We start from the raw sequence: 21,608 nt of genomic DNA, 5'->3' as shown, positions 1-21,608 counted from the left end.
AATATTATTGGAAAAACTGTTCCTCGTAAATGATTCCCATATTTTTGTTTTCTATTCCTCATAAGTACAGGAATATGCCATTCGGCTCCTTGAATCTGTCCTGGCATTAATTAGCTCTGTCACTGATGTGCACCTCTGTTTACTTGCAGTAATTTTATGTCCTTGATACCCTGAATTAGCCATAATCATACTGGATTCATTACTTCAGGGAATGAAGAGCACTAATTTAAGCTTTCATTATAAAGAAGGAAGTCCAAATGAATTTGAGTTCACAAATAAGAGTGAATGAATTAGTGGAATTTTCTATAGTTTTTAAATTTGCTTCGAAATCCACACGTTACTTCGGTGCATTTCATTTCATCCATCAACATGCTTCAAGTTTCTGTTAGAGTGTTATTTTTGTGGTGGTGTTTTTTTATTGCATGGTTTGTTTGAACTAAAATAGTTAACTTTAGTTACCTTTTAAGGTAATAAAATGATCCACAGTCTTAATAATTGTGTTCTTCCTAATTTCTCTATAGAGAGTCATGGCTCCTCAGTCTCCAAGCACAGATCTATTTGATATGGTCCCATTCTCACCAGCATCACCTCTTTTACCAATACCATCCAGTAATGGCACAGAGCTTCCTCCTTTACCTGTTAGATCATCGGAGACCAGTGAGTTGTGGAAATTAGTCATATTTATAATTTTGGATTATTTTGAAATATTTTGCTACTCATCATTAGCCTGTGTATGTGTTTCATTGCAAAATGTATTACCTTAGATTGTTATAAGGAACCAAAAGTAGTGAGACTTTTCGTGTATTAAAATGTATCACTTTCTGGATTACCGATTGTTGAGCTTTCAACTATTATTTTTCATGGTCGAGTCAAAATAGTAGGCTGCAAAGAATTATTTATTCTTGCAACTTACAAGTCTATTGATTTTTTTCAGAAGTTTATGTGAGCAGCTAATACTGAAATAATTAGTGCTTATAATATTGTTTGTAGTCTCAGTAAGAGCAACCTTCCTCAACGCTTCTGAGGAAGCAAAGGGATAGTTGATATGTCGAGTCAAGACCCTGCATCGGGACAGAGAGTGCAGAGGGGAAATATTCAGTATTAAGAGGTGAAGGAGAAAGGTGAGGCAGGATCTTAAAAGTGGAATCAATTGAGAAGGGGCTGATATGACGGTGGAGACTGGTGAGGGTGGGTGCAAGGGCAGGAGGTTGAATGGTGATAATTATGTTGACTTTTGCCAAGGCTAAAAACATTCTTTATTATCATTTTCAGAAAAAGATATCTTTGGCGCGGAGCCATTTGATCCTTTCATCTCAGTCGGGGGAGATTTCCCACCAGACATTCAGTCCAAACTGGATGAAATGCAGGTGAATAACTTAGTTGTGCATTGAATAATTGTCAGGTATAATTTAGTCATTAAGAATGTGATATTGTAAGTAAAGTCTGTAATCAAAAGTAATTTAAAAAAGTGAATTTATTGACTGTGTTGCGAAGTGTGAAGAGTGCAAGTACTACACATCACAAGATTATAAACACCTGAAAAGTTACCAGAGATCAACAATTTTGGTGCATTGTTTTTAAAGAGGAATCTCTACAGAACCACGAACAGCGCAGAGAAAATGTACACACTGCATAATTTAAAAAAACAAATGAAACTGTGATATCAAAGTATAAAATATGGGGGGGGACTGAAACCATGTTCTAAATATCTAACAGGAATGCTTGATTGCTAAAAGAGATTTACACTTGGCAAATTGTTAATGCAAAATATCTTTCGCTTAACAATTCTACAAAATGCAGAATGCATTTTGGGATACAGGACTGTTTTGTTATAGTTTAGCGAAACAGATACAGACCTGACCAAGGAAATATTGTCATGGTTATACAGGGTACAGTTTAAAATGCCTCTTTCCATACATGTACTTTTCAGTGTCAGTAATGTCAACTCTGCTAAAGTTCACAACTATTCTATTGTTTGCAAGGCTTTCTGTTTTATATGGATTACAAGTAGATCTAACCAAAATATAAGAGGGAAATACAAGAGGCTGTAAATACTGAAAACTGAAAAAACAAACAATTTGCTGGAGAAACTCAGCATCTCTGGAGGCAAAGGGAATGTTGATAAATCCATTCGAGACCCTGCATTGGGACAGAGAGGTATTAGTATTAAGAGGCGAAGGTGAAAGGTGAGGCAAGAGCTGATAAATGGAATCAATTGAAGAGGGATTGATATGCCAATGGAGACTGTTGTGGGTAGGTGTGAGGACACGAGGTTGGAGATGGTAACAGAGGTTGGGAGGTGAAGTGGAGACAATAGAGATTATACAATCTGATTTTTAGAAAGAGCGATGCGTGGAGCCAGATAAGGAAGGGATGGTGGGCAGATGGGAACAATAGCGAGAGGAATAGGCTACCCAGTGGGTTCAGCGAGTGAGTGAAAGGCAGTTGGAATCAGGTGTGGGAGAGTTTAGAATGAAGGGTGTGTGTGGAAGGACCTGGATGGGATTGAGGTAGAATGACCTTGGACCTTTCACCTTACCAACCTCTTCATCCAGCACATCATTTTACTTCATTTCAGGCAACTACAGCATGATTCTACCACCAGTTCCATTTTAGACACAAAAAGCTGAAGTAACTCAGCGGGACAGGCAACATATCTGGAGAGAAGGAATGGGTGACATTTCGAGTCGAGACCCTTCTCCCCGTTGTTAAATACTTTAATTCCCCTTCCCATTCCCACACTATCCTAGTCCTCCTCCGTTATTAGTGAGGCTAAACGCAAATTGGAGGATCAGCATCTCATGTTTCGCTTGGGCAACTTACAGCCCAGGGGTATGAATATTGATTTCTCTAACTTCAAGTAACCCCTGCATTCCCTCTCTCTCCATCCCTCCCCCACCCAATTTACACCAATTTTTCATTCTCATCTAGCTCCAACTAACAATTACCTGTTTCCTTTATCAGTCTGAAGAAGGGTCTTGACCCGAAACATCACCCATTCCTTATCTCCAGAGATCCTGCCAGTCCCGCTGTGTTACTCCAGATTTGTGTGTCTATTTTCGGTTAAAAAAAAACAGCATCTGCAGTTCCTTCCGACACACCAGTCACATTTTCCTCTCCCCATCCATTTCTGCTTTCTGCAAGGACGGTGAATACCAGGCACCATCTCCTGTAAGGCATGTTCTTGTGGTTTACGTCTTTTGCATGGAGTGGCAGTGTAACTAATCAGCATACAATACACAGTTGAAACCACTCTAAGATCAACACGATATTCAATGTTGCAGCTTTGGTATGGGCTTTTAAAGTGCTGCACTTCTGCAATTCAGGAATGGTTTTCATTCGTGAACGAAGGCCAAATCCAACAATAGTTAGAGCCCCATTCCAAATTGAATTTCCAATGGGAATTTGGAAATTGGAAATTTAATTGAGGTCTTCATCCCATGTAACATATGTCTCATTCACTGGTAGAATGATTGGAAGCACAAAGTTTGATCAATCTTTGGGACATGAGTATGCAAATTGACCTCTTGATCCTGTTCAGTATTCAGGTGCTCTGTCACTTAACCATATGTCAGTCTACTGTTCCCTACAGTTAACAAAAAAACTGCCAATCCTACATTTTAAAATTGATAACTAGACTTGCTTTAGTTATTAGTGATGCTAATCTCCATTCTATTGATGGCAGACATTTCTATGGATTTACATTTTGATAAAGTGCATATTAACAAAATAAAAGTTGAGTTGCTAGTCTTTAATTATCGATATACTGTCAATGACATGGATAAACTATTTTCACTATCTTACACATTTTATAAAAACCTTTGGAGAAACTTTGACCCTTATAAAATCACTGATCGTTCTTAGCTTATTGGTTCAAGTTTGTTCATATAATTTTCAGTAAACTTCTTGGTCCATTCCAGTGAATAATTGAATTCCTTTGGATCTTTCCCATTAAACAAGTCATGCAGCAGATGCCTTCCCAATTCTTATTATTCCTTGACAGTTCCTTGAATATGTAATTCCCTTGCCTAGTTTTGAACTCCCATCCAAATCCAGATCCAGTCCGGTGCAATTGTCTCACAATCAGATTCATTGATGCCTTTGATTTTCAGAATCCATTGAAACATAGAATAAAAAATAGAAACATAGAAAAATAGGCGCAGGTGTAGGCAATTCGACCCTTCTAGCCAGCACCACCATTCAATATGATTATGGCTGAGCATCTAAAATTAATACTCTGTTCCTGCTTTTTTCCTATATCTTTTGATTCCTTTAGCCATAAGAGCTAAATCTTACTCTCTCTTGAAAACATCCAGTGACATGGCCTCCACTACCTTCTGTGACAGAGAATTCCACAGATTCACAACTCTTCAAAGTGCATTACAATTGAGACACAAGAAATTGCAGATGCAGGAATCTTGCATAGATCACAAAGTGCTGGAGTAACTCGGCGGGTCAGGCTGCATCTCTGGAAGACATGGAATAGTGACATTTCAGGTTGGGTCCCTTCTGCAGTCCAAAGAATGGCCCTGACCAAAATGTTCCATATCCATGTTCTCCAAAGAAGCTGCTTGATCTGAGTTACTCCATCACTTTGTGTTCTTTGAAAGTGTATTCACTTTTGTGGCAAGAAAATACAATTACCTGCTGGAATCAAATTAGATTCCAATTAATTCTTCAGTTTGGCTCTGTTAACATGAAGGTGATAAGTTTCTGCACCACTTTATTTATGTTTCCCTGTCAGTGAACATTAAAGTAATGAACAAACATTTTGTAATCCCTACATCAGGCATGATAGGTTATTTCCTTTAAAACAAGTTTTATTTTCTCTACCGCGAAAGCTCATAAATCATAGTCATATTTCTATTTCTGATCTGTTGTGGCTTTTTTGTTAAAATATAATTTCAATCTTTTTGCTGTTCAAGGCTTTAGTCTGTTAATCATAATTCTATAATTATACTAGTCCCTGTCACACGGGAGGCCTGGCCCCCCGTACGCAACCCGTTCCCCCAATGCAATTTTCCACCACTCGCCCATTCCCCCAATGCAACCTGTTCCCCCAACTGTGCAGGGGCGGCTCATTTACCCTTATTCACTCTCCCTCTTTTTAAACTTAAAAAAAATGTAATTTCACTTGCTGCCAGGAAAAAAATGTCAGGATTCAGTGTCCTATGATTGCAACATTGTAGCAGGCGGAGCTACAATCCCATTGTGACGTCATAGCTTTAACTGCCACTGCCAAAATATTTTATAATTTTGGTATTTTGTAAAGTTTTAAATGTGAATAACTTGTAAAATATAACATCAATCTGAAAGAAACTTGATAAAAACAGACCACAGGACAATTGTGAGAAAGGTGGTCCAAAAATTGAAGCGCTATCGTGTACCGTTTTGGCATAGTTCAGTGCATTAATCACACATACATATACTGGACCAAGTGGGACCCATTGGGCTCCATTCCCCAACATGGGGGGTGGGTGGGCGCGATGTCGGTGCTCAACCCGAAGCCAATCACCCCATAACCTGCCACAAGGAAAATTATGGAATTTATAGAGGCAATCAATCGTCCGCACGTTGGGGGGGGGGTGTGGCAATGGGGAGGGGGGGAGGGCGTGGGATTGGGGGGGTGCCGAGGGGGGGGTGGGAGGTAGGTGGGAGCGGGTCAGTGGGGACCCGCGAATGAGCATCTTGGCCAGGCCCAGGAGCAAACCGACAGAGAGATCCCCTGATCGGGCCTCCCCACTTCCTGCCTTGTGTCCAAACACCAGGATCCTGGGGCAAAAATGCAACCAGAACTTGAGGAGCAGCCCCATCAGATATTTGTACAGGTCCAGCAACCTCACACACTCAATATACACTTGGAACAGGGTCTCTACTTTGCCGCAGAAAATACAGGAAGCTGGTGAGCCCATGAACCGGTCTGGTGCAATACTCTCCACCCCTCTCTCCCTCACTCCCTCTCCCACCCCTCTCCCTCTCCCTCTCTCCCTCTCTCCCTCTCCTTCTCCCTCCCACTTTCTTTCCCTCTTTCCCTCTCGCTCTCTCCCTCTCTCTATCTCTCTCCCTCTTTCTCCCACTTTATCTCCCTCTCTCTCGCTCCCTCTCACTCTCTTGGTTGCTTTGGCCAGGCCCTCTCATTGATGAACTAAGCCCCAGACCAATTTCAATTTTAGAGGCTCCAAACCAAGATCAAACACCTCAATTTTAGAGGCCGGCAAATCAGGTTCCCTTTGAAGCATCAGGCATGAAGCCCATGCCAAATGGCACTTGTTACCCCCACCCCACCCCACAGTTTCTGCCTTTGGCAACCTCTCATTCTGCTGTCCCATTGTGATGTCATTGTGGCAGTGGGCAGCTTGAGAGCCCATTGTGATTGGTGCACTGTGAGTGGCAGTGACATCATCACTGCAAGCTGCTGGAAACAGGCAGTCTGTGAAAAACAAATTTTGGTTTTTAAAGCTTTAATCATGAATAACATGAAATATAGGATGAAATCTGAAGTGAATCTGAGTACAGCGTGGTCAATAAAAATGTGACTTAGAATATGTAAAAATGTAATCACTAGCGTGTAGCGATTTGAGGAAAATACAAAACATACACGGACAGACACGCACATGCGCACACACACACAGACACACACACAAGATGAGACCTTTATAGGTATATAGCTATATAGATAGATATTTATTAGCCAGATTGTTTAATAGTCAAGGTTGTTTGTAATTTGAAAACCAGTTTCAATTAATTTAAAAATACTCCCAAGAACTTTTTTTATTCATGGTTATGGATCTAATATGTACTTCCTATAAATTCCTTCGTGGAACAGTGTTCTTGGCAATTTTGTATGTGGTGTATTTAAACTTCCAACTAACAATCTAATGCACAAAATATGTGTTATTTTAAGTAGTCTTGACGTCAAACATTCTATTGGAACTGTATATATATTAACACTATTTCAGAAGCCAAGCGCATCAATAATACTCTTTAATGAATAATTCTTTCCTTACCGTAGATGTTAATAATATTTTATGATGAGTTGTAATCATCAATTGTCCAAAAACAAATAAATACTCATGAAATGTCATTCGGTTTTACTGTAATGCATTGTAATTTTGTTTATTCTTATCTGTTTATTTTTTTCTTACGCTTACCACATGTGCCCAGCAGCGTCAGCGATGGTTGGTACATTGTACTTTGATTCATTGCTTATTTATATGTATGCTGGATGTAAGTTTTACATGTTTAATTTTACTTGTATTGTTCATCATCTGACGAGGAAAAGAAAATCCCCAATACGGAATGAGATGACCAAGACTGTGACGATCATGCCACTTTATTGGAAAAATAACCCATTTAGCATCTGCCCAATTCTCTTGCAATTCAATTGTCCTGCTAATGTTTTACTACGTGATAATTATCTTTCCTGAAATAATTTATTTCATTAAAACCATGCAGAGTGAGCTGACTGGTAATGTTGGATATGATTCACTGTTAATTCAAGCATATATATTCTAGTTATATTCTAGTTTGCTGTATCCCCAATTGTTTCTCCCAACTCTGAAATAGATTGAATAGAATCTCCCACGTGCCAAACTGTTTCTAACTATTACTATCTAGAAAAATTAGATGGATTTATTTTTGATAGATTGGAAAATTATTTGAAAATGATTTGCTAATGAAGAACATAAGAGTATGAACAAATAGGTAATCAGACCCTTTAAACCCGCCCCATTGTTAAACATGATCATGGCCTATCTTTGATAGCCTCAACTTCTCATCTGTGTAATTTCTACAACCTTCACCTATTTCTACAACCTATTTATCAACCTGTACTTTAAACATTTCAAATTATTCAGTTTCCACCATCTGTCGGGGCAGAGAATTTGGGTGGTAGAAAGGAAGTAGAAATGTCCACATATCTCCATCTTAAATAACCTGCCTCTTATCTTGTATTTATGTTACCTTGCTTGAAACTCTCCACGAATGAAACCATCCGAATGTCAAGAATCTGATATGTTTGAATAAGGTCACCCCTCATTCTTCTAAACTTGGAGGATTACAGGCTCAAACTATTTAGTCTCTTATGATAGGACACCTTTTGCATCCCAGGAATTAATCTGGTGGATCTCCTTTGTACTGTCTCCAATGTTACCATTTTTTTTGTTAGGTGAGGTGACCAAAACTGCAATAAAAATTGAGGGACATTTGAGAACGCACCAATACCCTGCACAATTCTAACAAACATACCATTTTCAAATTCCATCCCCTTTGTAATGGAGACCAAAATATCGTTTGATCTCATGAGTACTTGTTGGACTTGCCTACTAGCATTTTGTTATTCATGCCTACTTCGCCTCAGTACTTCACTCACTTGCAGTCTCCCTTCATTGAGATATTAATCTGTTTTGATTTCTCTTACAAAAAGTGCATGGCCACACATGTGATTTTACAAGATTTAATGTTATTCTGAGAGATTGTAATTTTTCTGAGCTACCCTCTGCTCTTTTAGCGTCTCTTATAAATCACCAGTTAGCTTTCATGCCAGTGCAATCTTTTTATTCAATGTATTCCTCAAATGCTGAAGAATAAATAAATGTCCATGTCAAAATCACCAGACTCCACTAAATTTTCGAATCTCGAAGGATCATCGTTGAGGAGTCTGGTTCATGAATACTCATTTCATCCATAATGTCTAGTCACATCATGGAAAAATGGGGAAGGCTTAACCAGCAATTGGCAACTGTCCAAGGAAATAAAATGGACAAGAAGGCCAAACTTGTGCATGTTTGGCTTGGGCATGATAGACTTTGCATCACCATTTCCCCCTAATTGGAGTTGTGCCATTCTGAATAATCCCGAGAGGCTCAGTTGACTTCTTGTTGGTGGAGAGGAAATCCTCCTATTGTTTTGTCCAGCAGGTAGCAAATCAGTGGCATCTGTGTGCATAGCTGCGACAATATTTTCACCAGTCAAAAAAAACACCAATGGCAAAAATGTTTTCAAGGGCTTTTCACCTTAATTACATATGGGGTGGAGTTAACAAATTGGGTGGTTTTATAGCAATTGTTCGTGGTGTTGGTTAGGCCACATTGCAACATTGCATAAAGTTTAGTTCTCCTTGCCTAAAAGGAAAAAAAATAGTAACAGTGGAGGCAGGGCAAAGGAGATTTATCAAGCAAATTCCTGAGACAAGAGAGTTATCCAAACAAGAGAGACTAAATAGTTTGGACTCTGCAGATCAGACTCAATTTTCTGCTGATCAAAGGAAAAAGCTTATATTATTGCCAAAGAAGAGAGAACAATAATGACTGGGAACACCCAGAAAATTCAGCCTAAAGGATCACGCATTGGTAATGAAAAGGAAACGAGAGTGCAAGAATATGTGAGTGACAAAAAAACACACAAATACAGAATGTAAGAGCTACTATAGATATTTTTTAAAGAAAATAAGAGGTTATATTGGAGTCCCTTACAGGAGAAATTATGTTATAAAATGACAGAGCAATTAAGCAAATATTTATACATATCTTAGACACATAATAATAATAATAATAATCCTATTTATATAGCACATTTTCAGTCAACTTGCATTGACCCCAAAGTGCTTCACATAATTACATTACATTACACACAGGCAAAGGTGGGTGAAGTGGCTTGCCCCAAGGACACAACGACAGTATGCACTCCAAGCGGGATTCGAACCGGCTACCTTCCGGTCGCCAGCCGAACATCTATCTATATACTAAAGTCTCATCTTGCAAACGTGCGTGTATGTACGTATGTTTTGTATCTTCCTCAAAATGCTACGCGCTAGTGCTTAAATCTTTACATATTCTAACTAACATTTTTCCCCTCCATGCCGTACTCTTCGCGAGCAAAGTTTTAAAAAAGCCAAAAAACACTTCTCAAGAAAAGCCTTTTTCCAACAGCTTCCAGTTATGATGTCACAATGCCATCTCACAGACGCCCAATCACAATGGATTTAATTTACAAATGACATCACAATGGGATGTTGCCAACGGTAACCACAGCTTCTCACAGAAAACCTTTTTCCAGCAGCTTCAAGTGATGATGTCACAATGCCACTCACAGTGCACCAATCACAACATAGACATAGAAACATAGAAAATAGGTGCAGGAGGAGGGCATTCGGCCCTTCGAGCCTGCACCGTCATTCATTGTGATCATGGCTGATCGTCTCCTATCAATAACCCATGCTTGCCTTCTCCCCCTAGCCCCTAGAGCACTATCTAACTCCCTGACTCCACTAGCCCCTAGAGCACTATCTAACTCCTTCTTAAATCCATCCAGTGACTTGGCCTCCACAGCCCTCTGCAGCAGGGAATTCCATAAATTCACAACTCTCTGGGTGAAAAAGTTTTTTCTCACCTCGGTTTTAAATGACCTCCCCTTTATTCTAAGACTGTGGCCCCTGGTTCTGGACTCGCCCCACATTGGGAAAGTTTTTCCTGCATCTAGCTTGTCCAGTCCGTTTATAATTTTATATGTTTCTATAAGATCCCCCCTCATCTTTCTAAACTCCAGTGAATACAAGCCTAGTCTTTTCAATCTTTCCTCATATGACAGTCACAGGGATCAATCTCGTGAACCTATGCTGCACTGCCTCAATCACAAGGATGTCCTTCCTCAAATTAGGAGACCAAAACTGTACACAATACTCCAGATGTGGTCTCACCAGAGCCCTATACAACTGCAGAAGAACCTCTGTACTCCTATACTGAAATCCTCGTGTTATGAAGGCCAACATTCCATTAGCTTTCTTCACTGCCTGCTGTACCTGTAAGCCAACTTTCAGTGACCGGTGTTCAAGGACACCCAGGTCTCGCTGCACCTTCCCCTTACCTAACCTAACCCCATTGAGATAATAATCTGCCCCCTTGTGTTTGCCGCCAAAGTGGATAACCTCACATTTATCTATATTATACTGCATCTGCCATGCATCTGCTCACTCACTCGACCTGTCCAGGTCACCCTGCAACCTCCTAACATCCACTTCACAGTTCACACTGCCACCCAGCTTTGTGTCATCCGCAAACTTGCTAGTGTTGCTCCTAATTCCCTCTTCCAAATCATTAATATATATGGTAAACAGTTGCGGCCCCAACACCGAGCCTTGCGGCACTCCACTCGCCACTGCCTGCCATTCTGAAAAGGACCCGTTCACTCCTACTCTTTGCTTCCGGTCTGCCAACCAATTTTCTACCCATGTCAAAGGGAAATAGTGTTTAGTTTTATGAGGTTGAAAGAAGCAGAATAGGTAAGAACAACAACTATGGTGTGCAACACTTGAGCCTTCAAATCTCTTTCAATAAAGTGCCACACAAGAGATTAAACAATATTAGAGTAAATGGAATTGATGATAATATATCAGTGTAGACTGGTTAACAGACAAAAAAAAATGAATATGAATAAATAGACCATGTTCAGGCTAGAACACAATAACCAGCAGGGTGCTGCACCAATCCGTGCTGGGGCCTCAGCTGTTCACGATCTACATCAATGATTTGGATGAGGTATTCAAGTTAATATATACAAAGTTGCTGTTGATACAGAACAGTCAGTACAGTGGTGCACCTGGTAGAGCTGTTGCCTCACAGCACCAGAGACCCGCCTTTGGTCCTGACCACGAGTGCTTTCCGTGTGTGGAGTTTTCACATTCTCCCCGTGGCCACGTGGGTTTGCGCTAGCTGCTCCGGTTTCCTCCCACATCCCAAAGACGTGTAGCTTTGTTGGTTGATTGCCCTCTGTAAATTGCCTCTCGTGTGTAAGGGATGGATGAGGAAGTGGGATAAGATTAAACTGGTTTAAACAGGTCAGCTTGGACTTTGTGTTCTGAAGGGCCTGTTTCCATGCTGCATACGTCTATCTGTTTATCAGACTGCTAGCATTGTGAGTTCTGATGAAAATGCAGAAAAGCTTCAGAAGGAGAAGCAATGGCTTACAGAAAAAGGTGAGGTAGCAAAAGTAGAAAGTGGAGTATTTATTAAATGGTGAAATATTGAAAGATGCCGGTGTTCAGAGGAAATGCACATGCTTGTGTACAAATCACTGAAAATCAAGGCAATTCCTTTCCTTTCTGTAGATGCTGCCAAACCTACTGAGCTTTTTTTTGCGTTTTCTATTCTTGTTTTAGCATTTTCTATTCTTGTTTCAGATTTCCGGCATTTGCAGTTTGGTTTTTAATTTTAATTTTTTGAAAAGTGACGTGCAATTTCAACAAGGATTTAAGATGGAAAATGTTAGCCTTCATAGCAAGAGGATGTGGAATATTGTGTGTAGGTCTGGCCTCCCTTTCACAGGAAGGACATACTCATGATTGAGGGAGTGACATAAAGGTTCACCAGAATGATTCCTGGCATAGTGCGTTTATTATATAAGGATAGATTTAACAGACTGGGCCTATGGTCTTTGTCTTTAAATAATTAAATGTAATCTTATTAAAACGTAAGCACATAATATAAGTGACTCGACAGGATAGAAGGGACAATTATATTTTCTCCATATTGGGGACAATCAGTGGTTATTATCTTAAAGTATGGGATTGGCAATTGAGGACAGAAGTAAAAGTAAAATCGCACATAGAGGATATGAATCTTGGCATTCTCTGCCCAGGTAAGTTTAATTGCTAAGTATATTAAACAATAGACTTTTTGTTAGATTTTTATTAGATTTTTAGGTATTATTGAGATTAAGTAGGATAGTTGTCATAGGGTTAAAGATCAGGCCAGGCCTTAGTGAATGGCAAAACAGACACTAGAGACCGAATAGCCTCCTCCTTCACATGTTCCATGAATTGCATTCCTCCCCAAACATAATCAGTATTCCAGATTGACAGATTCTTGTTTAGTAAGGGTGTCAGGGGTTACGGGGAGAAGGCAGGAGAATGGATTCGAGAGGGTAATGTAGATCAGCCATGATTGAATGGTGGAGTAGACTTGATGGGCCGAATTAAGCTCCTATAACATGACTTTATGAACCCTCATGATGCACAAAACTAACAACTCTTTTCCTCCATTAAAAATCACCTCAGACCATTTTACTCAGCCGATTCCCTCCAGCAACACAGGAAAAATACTTGTGAAATTTTCTGAGAAAATCTATTCAGTAGCCTCTGCTGCATTGCCTCCCTCTCTTATCTCCAGCAAACTTCCCAGAGCCAAATCTTAGTTTCATTCAGATCCAGGAATTTTCTCCAGTTTGTTTCATCTAATAGGATTCATTTGTTGGGAAGTCCTGCCTCCTTCTCCGCTGACCACATCCCATCTAATTAGTTTATTACCCTGTCACCCTGGCAGAATCGTTCATACATCACGTCATTCAAGTAAATCATCCTGTTAATTTTGCAATAAGCATGGCTCTTATTTACATAAATTCCCATTAATATGAGCCCTACCTGCTCAATCTCTCTTCATACATCAACATTTTTGGACAGCAATTAAACATTCTCTGTATTATCAGGTCAGGTCGGGGGGAGTTCCCCCCGCCACGGGTACCATGTAATCCCGTGCTACCTGCTCCATGGTCGGAAAGTCGGCGACTAAATCATCTCCACCACCTGGTTTGTCAGATGAGGAAGGGGCTGTGGACCCCCAGCAAGACCAAAAAAAAAGCCTGTCGAAGGACAGACGAGCTTCTAGCGATCCAACAGCCATACACACTTCAGTAGAAGTTGCGATCACTGTCATACATAGCATTGTAAAGAATGATGATAAAGCACACACACCAAAATCCTATACTTCCAGTGCAGAAGTCCGCAGGAACTGGAGGACAGAGATGCGTGATGTGTCCGAGACCGTTCCCGTTGGAAAGCAGCACCACTGCTTCGCTAATGTTTTCAACGATAATGATGATGATTCTCCAAAGCAAGCATATCCTTCCTTAAAAATGCAGTGTTCCCTTGCACTCACCAGTGCCCTGTGAATTGCATCAAAACTACTTGCAATGATTGCCAACATTCCATGAGCCTTCCTGATCCTTGCTGTAACAATACTCTGACCCATTATCTTTCAAGCATTAGGGCCTACAGATCTCTGTGAACCTTAACATTTAGTATTCTCTATTTAAATGCTCCCCCTTTTGTTGAGTCTAGCATTCCAGTCGAATGCAGGGTAATTGCATTTTTTATCGAGGCCATTTAAAGACCAAGTGGAGTAAACGTTGCATTGTTGATTGATTTTGATTCAATACAGAAGTGGAAACTCACTATTCTGATTAATACAATCTGCTGCTTTCAGCCACTTTCGCAGATGACATATCTTCCACCACAGTATGTGTTGAGACTAATTCTAAATGTTAAAGAAAATGATTGTAGATTGACTTTACAATTCCTTACCTTTTGCATTCATTTAACCAACAATGCATCCTCACAGCCATATTTCCCTCTGTCAAATCTAAATATGAAACAGAAATAGGTATAATGATAAAGCTTTATTATGAAAATTTTCAAAGCGAAAGGTATAGTTAATTCATGTTTTATTTTTAATCTTGATGTAAAGAGATTCTTTAAGAAAGTGAAAAGCAATCAAATTATAAAAATCACAAGTTACTCTTGGTTCACAAAATTGCTGGAGAAACTCAGCGGGTGCAGCAGCATCTAAGGAGCGAAGGAAATAGGCGACGTTTCGGGCCGAAACCCTTCTTCAGACCTACCCTTCGCTCCATAGATGCTGCTGCACCCGCTGAGTTCCTCCAGCAATTTTGTGTACCTTCGATCTTCCAGCATCTGCAGTTCCTTCTTGAACAGTTACTCTTGGTTAACCTGAGTTGCTGCTCTACCTGTCACATAAGAAGGAAATGGTTCAAATGTGTTCATGCACAGAAACATCCATGAAGGAGCAGCAATATTAAATTAATGCAATTTAATATTCAAGTCTCTCACACATAGATTACATTTAAACCAGCTTTTAACCCATAAAAGTTCATATTCGAAGAAATAATAAATAGACTTATGTAAAATTATCATATTGTAAATACTCAACCACATTGTGGGAAGCAGCACAATCTGAACCTTTTGCTTCCAGTGCATCACAGAGGTACAGACTGCACTGAGTGTCAGATGACAAGTGCGTTTGTTCTCCTCAGCTGCTTTAACTAGTTCCATAATGAGGAGCGGGGCCAAATGTATTTCACATCTGTCCCCTCAGCCTTTCATCAGCCATGGCTGACGCATCCATTACTTCAGACTACTTACATGAATAGGACAGGTTTGGAGGGATATGGACCTAATGCGGGCAGGTGGGACTAGTGTAGTTGGGACATGTTGGCCGGTGTGGGCAAGTTGGGCTGAATGGCCTCTATCACTCTATGACTCTTCAGACAGCCTCACTGACCCGTCAGTAAAAAAGCAAATTTTCCATTAACTTTATGGTTATTAAGATTCAATTACTTTCCATTCATAGATTTTAATTATTTTCATTTAAAATATTTTAGTGTTATTATTTGTTTCAAAATGTGGAAACAAGTTGGTTCCTAAGTGCGCTTGGTTTCCATCACCTGCAGCCTGGTCCCACTGTAGTGGACTCTGCTCTGTTTCACTACAGTGGCGCTGGCTGGACAGTGAGAGACATGGAGCTGGAACAGTGTGACTGTGGCCATCTGGAAAGCAATGAAAGTGGTGTGTGGGGCAGGGTCCAATTCCGTTTAGCCCTATGTTTCAAGTTTGATGACAATTGAATTGAATTATATTTACACCTCAGTTGCTATATATCAAGGGTCTGCGGTATTGTGAACGAAAATGATTGATGTTCTGAAAATATCACATTGTTTATTTTTAGGTAAATAATTATCATTCTACAATAATTATACTATTCTTTAGTTGATCTGCCCCTGGTTTATTAAGTATTTTTCTGGATTATAAAATTAACGTTTCAACCATTATGCAAAGAAAATAATCTCGCTGCTTGTTTTTGGAGTTTATTGTTTAATTACTATTAGTGTCTTGTTGAAAACAACAGCTATAATTGCTATGATTTTAACATTTTCTTCCTTTACACTTTTCAGGAGGGGTTCAAAATGGGACTGACTCTAGAAGGCACTGTATTCTCACTTGATCCTCTGGATGACAGATGCTGACATTAAGGAACTAAATATTTGCACATTTGGATTGAAAACATAGAGTGCCAGTGAAGTGCCAAAATGCTATTTGTTTTTCCGTACTGTTTCTTAAAATCTTCTTTATGCAGATTAGAATTTAATTCTACTTGCATTGTTTTTTTTTTAAATTTTACATTGGAAAATATAACATAGGCAAGTTGTTCAAGATTAATGTTAAAACACAAATCTTTGTTTGGTTTGACATTTAATGAAGCCCCTTTCTGTTTTAATTCTACCATTTAACAAAGAAACGCATTAAAATTACAAACATCAGTGAATCGAGGGGATCCAGATTTCAAAAGAGTTTCTTGATGAATAGATGATGAACTTGCTTTGTTCCATCTGTAATTTTCAGTGGAGGGTTACATTGTGTATTTGTAAACTGCATTAATCTAATATGTTCAAGCATCAAATGTTAGACGCAGCAATGAAGAGGGGTGGAGGAATAATAGTGATGCTTAGGGATTTGAATCAGCACCACTAAACAACATTTTTATTGGGAAGAAAAACTGCACATTGTAAAAACCCTGTATATTCCCTTTGTACTATTATGTTTACCCGTCTTAGAAGAGTGTATTTTTATATGTTCACTTTTCAGTCATGTGCTGAAAATAGTATTAGTAATTTGATACAAAGAAACTTCTTTGTGATTACTTTTGTGTTTTGCCTGGGAGGAGGATGCAATAATTGGATTATATGTAGCCCAAACTTTGCTGCTAAGCCAACTAAATTGTATTCAAGTTACATTGCAATTTGATGTTGTTTGGGTACCTTGCTGTGATACAAATGTAAATTCTTTGACAGCCTAACTTCAACCTGACTGGTGTTTGAGAGATTAATTATTTGTATTTGAATTTTGTACCAAACTGTTGATATAACTCCTGTGGCATTTCATTTGCAAAACTAAACCCCCAATTTTAACCTTGGTCATCAATTTTGGTCATATATTGAAACAATTTGAGTCACAGTTCACAGACTCCATTGGTCTCCCACCTAAAACCTATGGGAAAAGCTGGCTGGTCGGAAGGTGAGAAAGGATGACAGAGGAATAAGGCATTGCAAGGGATCTCTTCTAGCTAATTTATCCTGGTTGGAAAATACAAGATATTCCCATGTATACATCATTGTTAAAATAGGTATCAGAGTCTGATCTACAATTTATGAAATACACTGTTTCATCAGTAGCATCAATAGGGTAGACAGTCCAATAGGGTAGACAGTCCAATACTGGAGAGCATAACTACAAGGTGAGAGGGAGAAAATTTAGTGAAGATGCGCAAGGCAAGTTTTTAACCGGGGAGGAGTGGGTGCCTGGAACATAGGAGTGGGTGCCTGGAACATAGTGAAAGCTGATACAATACTGGTGTCTAAGAGGCTTTTAGATAGGCACATGGAAGTGCAGGAAATAGAGGGATACGGATCATGTACATGCAGATGAGATCAGTTTAACTTGGCATTGTGTTCGGCACAAACATTGTGGGCCAAAGGTCCCATTCTCGTGCTATACTGTTCTATGTTCTATCTGTAGCTGAGATTCATGCCTACTCTGAAGACCAGTTTAATATTGGAACTTTTGGCCGAAGAGCAGATTCTCAGCATATAAACTCAACTATTTACGGTCGGCATGGCCAGCAAAATTGGATTTATTCTTTCAGAGGCATTTGTAACTTAGACAAAGTAACATAGGCATAATGAAAGTCTACTCATTCTTGTGTGGATACATGTGTTGTGTCCGTCAGAGATTTTGTCTCTGCTCCCATATCTCAAGTGCCACATCAGATAACAGTTAGAGTCGAGCGGCCTTTGACCCACCTTATCCATGCCCACCAAGTAGGCATACTGGGCTAGTCCTATTTGCCTGCATTTGGCCCGTAGCCCTCAACACTTTCTATCCCTTCAGATGTCTAAATACATTTTAAAAATAACAATTGTACCCGCTTCTAAAATTTTCTCAGGCAGCTCATTCCAGCCTTGGATACTTAAGTCCCACTGTACGAGCTAATTCAAGAGTTCTCCCGAGTTTCCCCTGATTCGAATCGGAGAATTAAAGTAATAGCCGCTCGTAGGTACTCGGGGGGCTCTTGTGGACATTTTTCATCATGTTTAGGACAATGTTGAAAAATCTTCACAAGTCTTCACGAGCTTACCGCGTTTCCTGAGTACCTGCCGTTAGCAATACGAGCCGCTAAGAGACGTCCCGAGCTCCAACGTACCCGCTACGTACATTCTACGTGCTAACGAGTTTGATTTTTTTTTTAAACTCAGGAGACCTCTTGAATTACCTTGTACAGTGGGACAGGCCCATTTAGTGTTAAACTGACACTTAGTGTTAATCTGATTTGGCTGTGGAGCCCAGTCTGATTGATGATCTGCGGTAATTGGATTATTGGAGCATAATTTTACTCTCAACCTTTCCTTGAACTCATACAGATTTCTTTCTTTAAATGTGAGGGTTTTTTTTTTAATCGTCTGTATATTAAATCTCACTTGCATAGTTCAGCCCACATTTGGAGTGAATCTTAATTCTCTGGTTATTTTGACTATATTATCAAATCTCAAACAGATCCTCCACCACCAACCCAAACAAACCACCTACATGCACACTCATGCACATATAGATTTCCATTACCAATGTAGATCCAAAGGAGTAAGGACCCATATGTCCTCAGCACTATGCCACAGTGTAAATTATGTTAGTGACTAATTTTGGGTAATCATAGGAAGCACCTAGTTCCCCTTCTAGGCATTTCCTTGGTGATTTCCAAGTTTAACTAAATCCAGTTTTTCTCAAGCATGAATCAAATCACACTAACTTTGAACTTTCTGGTACTTAAAAAAAAAAACTATCACAGATCACAGTTAAGCAATAATTGCAACTTGATCTCTACATATAATTATAGTTGTTTATTATCCTCCCAGGTTATTGATATAATCAAAGTATAGATCTAAGGTACATTATCTTAAGTGTTGTTCTGTATGTCTATTTCTTCAACACTATACAAGATGTGCAATGAGGATGGATCATTTAAATCTGGCATTCCCGTTAGATAATTGAAGTATTTTTATGAATTATAATAAATGTAGCTGTATGTTTTGCCAGTATTTCACATAACCATCTTTCTTGTTTGCAATATGCATATATACAAAGTCTTCCTACTCCTACCTGTCTCTATATCAAAAGCTATTTTTGTCTTAAAGGTTAATCACATTGAATGTCTAAATGCTTCAAATCCTATTTATCAGCAAGGTCCGTATATTTGCCAATATTTTTCTTATGCAGTTTATATTTGTGAAGATGGCATAATGTTTCACTGTTTATGTTATCAGTGACGTTATTAATTCTTTGAAAAAGCAAGGTGCATCTCATGTTATTCTGTAGTCACAGATTTTAACCAAAAATAGCTAATTTTACGTGTACAATTTAAATGCATATAAATGTGCCCTTTTAAACCATTTCTTGTTCAGGAATTTAATTGCAATTTGGCAGTGTTGAGATGGAATAATAACACTTGTTTAAGTATCATTTGACATAACCTCTTGTGAGTGAATAAACACATTTAATTTTTGAAAATCTCCAGCAAAATATAATTTAGATTGATAATTCTTTCAATGTTATACCAGTATCTGGTACTATTGAATATACATATAGATTGTGCTGAATCAAGTAAGTTAATTTTGCTTTAGAGATACATATTGTGTATTCTTCCTCTTTGGAAGATGGAGGCACATCAAGTTTACAATACAGTAACAAAAGCAGAAACTTTGGTTGAACTCAGCCAGTAAAGCAGCATCTGTGTAATGAGAAAACAGTCAACATTTTACCTGTTCAATAGAACTGAAGGGAAAGTGGAGAGTTTACAGTTTTCAACACAGACATGCGGGGATGAGTGGAACAAAATACTATATGGAGATTGATGAAGCCAGTTCAGTTGATTAGGAGCAGAAGTGCAAACTATCAGCGAGGAATGCCAAAGAAACAGGTGAAAATGGGACATAACTGTGATAATGGGAAATGATGAGAGACCATCAGTACAGTATATTTACAGTGCAGTATACCCACTGTACAGTATATTTACAATGCAGTATACCCACAATACAGTATATTTACAGTGCAGTATACCCACAGTACAGTATATTTACAGTGCAGTATACCCACTGTACAGTATATTTACAATGCAGTATACCCACTGTACAGTATATTTACAGTGCAGTATACCCACTGTACAGTATATTTACAGTGCAGTAAACCCACAATACAGTATATTTACAGTGCAGTATACCCACTGTACAGTATATTTACAGTGCAGTATACCCACTGTACAGTATATTTACAGTGCAGTGTACCCACTGTACAGTATATTTACCGTGCAGTGTACCCACTGTACAGTATATTTACAGTGCAGTGTACCCACTGTACAGTATATTTACAGTGCAGCGTACCCACTGTACAGTATATTTACAGTGCAGTAAACCCACAATACAGTATATTTACAGTGCAGTGTACCCACTGTACAGTATATTTACAGTGCAGCGTACCCACTGTACAGTATATTTACAGTGCAGTATACCCACTGTACAGTATATTTACCGTGCAGTATACCCACTGTACAGTATATTTACGGTGCAGTGTACCCACTGTACAGTATATTTACAGTGCAGTGTACCCACTGTACAGTATATTTACAGTGCAGTGCACCCACTGTACAGTATATAGTTGTAAAGTTTATTAGTTGTTAAGTCTCCTTCATTTTCCAATTAACCTTTTTCAAAATTGTAGGTCGAATAATTCACATCTATTGGTTCCTCATCAAATATACTTGAGAAAGCAAGTGTTGAGTAAGTATAGTTATTTTTCTACTGTAATGTAGGAGTTAATTTGGTGTACGGCAGAAATGCAATTCAAGTTTGATTGCATTTGGTAAACTTAGCCAAATAGTTGCAGCAGTAAGGGTACTACAGGAAAGTATATAAAACATGCAAATTTGGTTACAGTAGCATCAGCTGTGGTCTGTTTTATCTATGCACTGTCATATCAATTATGAACATTGTTCCCTCACATCCTGCACAACAGATTTTGATTTTGCACAATTATGGGTACCTCGTATTACAATTAATAATTGATTGTGTTATGATTATTATATCTTTAACTGTATGTTATTGCATTTACATGGCCTGTTAAGCTGTTAAGAATGTCAGTGTTTTTTTGCCAGTCAGTACATATGATGATTAAACACTCTTGACTAGATTCTTGACATCCAGGTATGAATTGATAACACCTTCTGGTGTTGGTATCTAAAGCTCTTGTCTACTACCTTCCCCCTTGCATCCCACCCAACAGCATCCAGAACCCCATTGCTCTGTAAAAATACCCACCTTACCAACATCCGCCTCACACTGTACTTCTGGCCCAGATTTCTGATCCCCAGCACTGGCCCCACAACTGGACCAAGCCACCTCTTGGTAACGGCAGGCAAAAACGATGAAATTCATCAACG

General features: G+C 39.1%; 1 protein-coding gene across 6 annotated transcripts in view; it reads left to right on the top strand.

Annotated features, from left to right (window-relative positions):
- Positions 1-19,566, top strand: part of gulp1b (GULP PTB domain containing engulfment adaptor 1b) — a 317,776-nt gene extending 298,210 nt beyond the window's left edge. For all 6 annotated transcript variants that reach the window (XM_055637822.1, XM_055637816.1, XM_055637817.1 and 3 more), the window contains 3 exons: positions 522-657; positions 1,273-1,367; positions 16,021-19,566. In XM_055637822.1, coding sequence (XP_055493797.1) covers positions 522-657; positions 1,273-1,367; positions 16,021-16,092 — 303 coding nt within the window. In that variant the 3' untranslated portion in view covers positions 16,093-19,566. The remainder of the gene's footprint in view (positions 1-521; positions 658-1,272; positions 1,368-16,020) is intronic.
- The last annotated feature ends 2,042 nt before the right edge of the window (positions 19,567-21,608 follow it).

This window comes from Leucoraja erinacea, chromosome 7, assembly GCF_028641065.1.
Source record: "Leucoraja erinacea ecotype New England chromosome 7, Leri_hhj_1, whole genome shotgun sequence".
Taxonomy (NCBI): domain Eukaryota; kingdom Metazoa; phylum Chordata; class Chondrichthyes; order Rajiformes; family Rajidae; genus Leucoraja; species Leucoraja erinaceus.
This window is presented reverse-complemented; position numbering and strand designations above follow the sequence as displayed.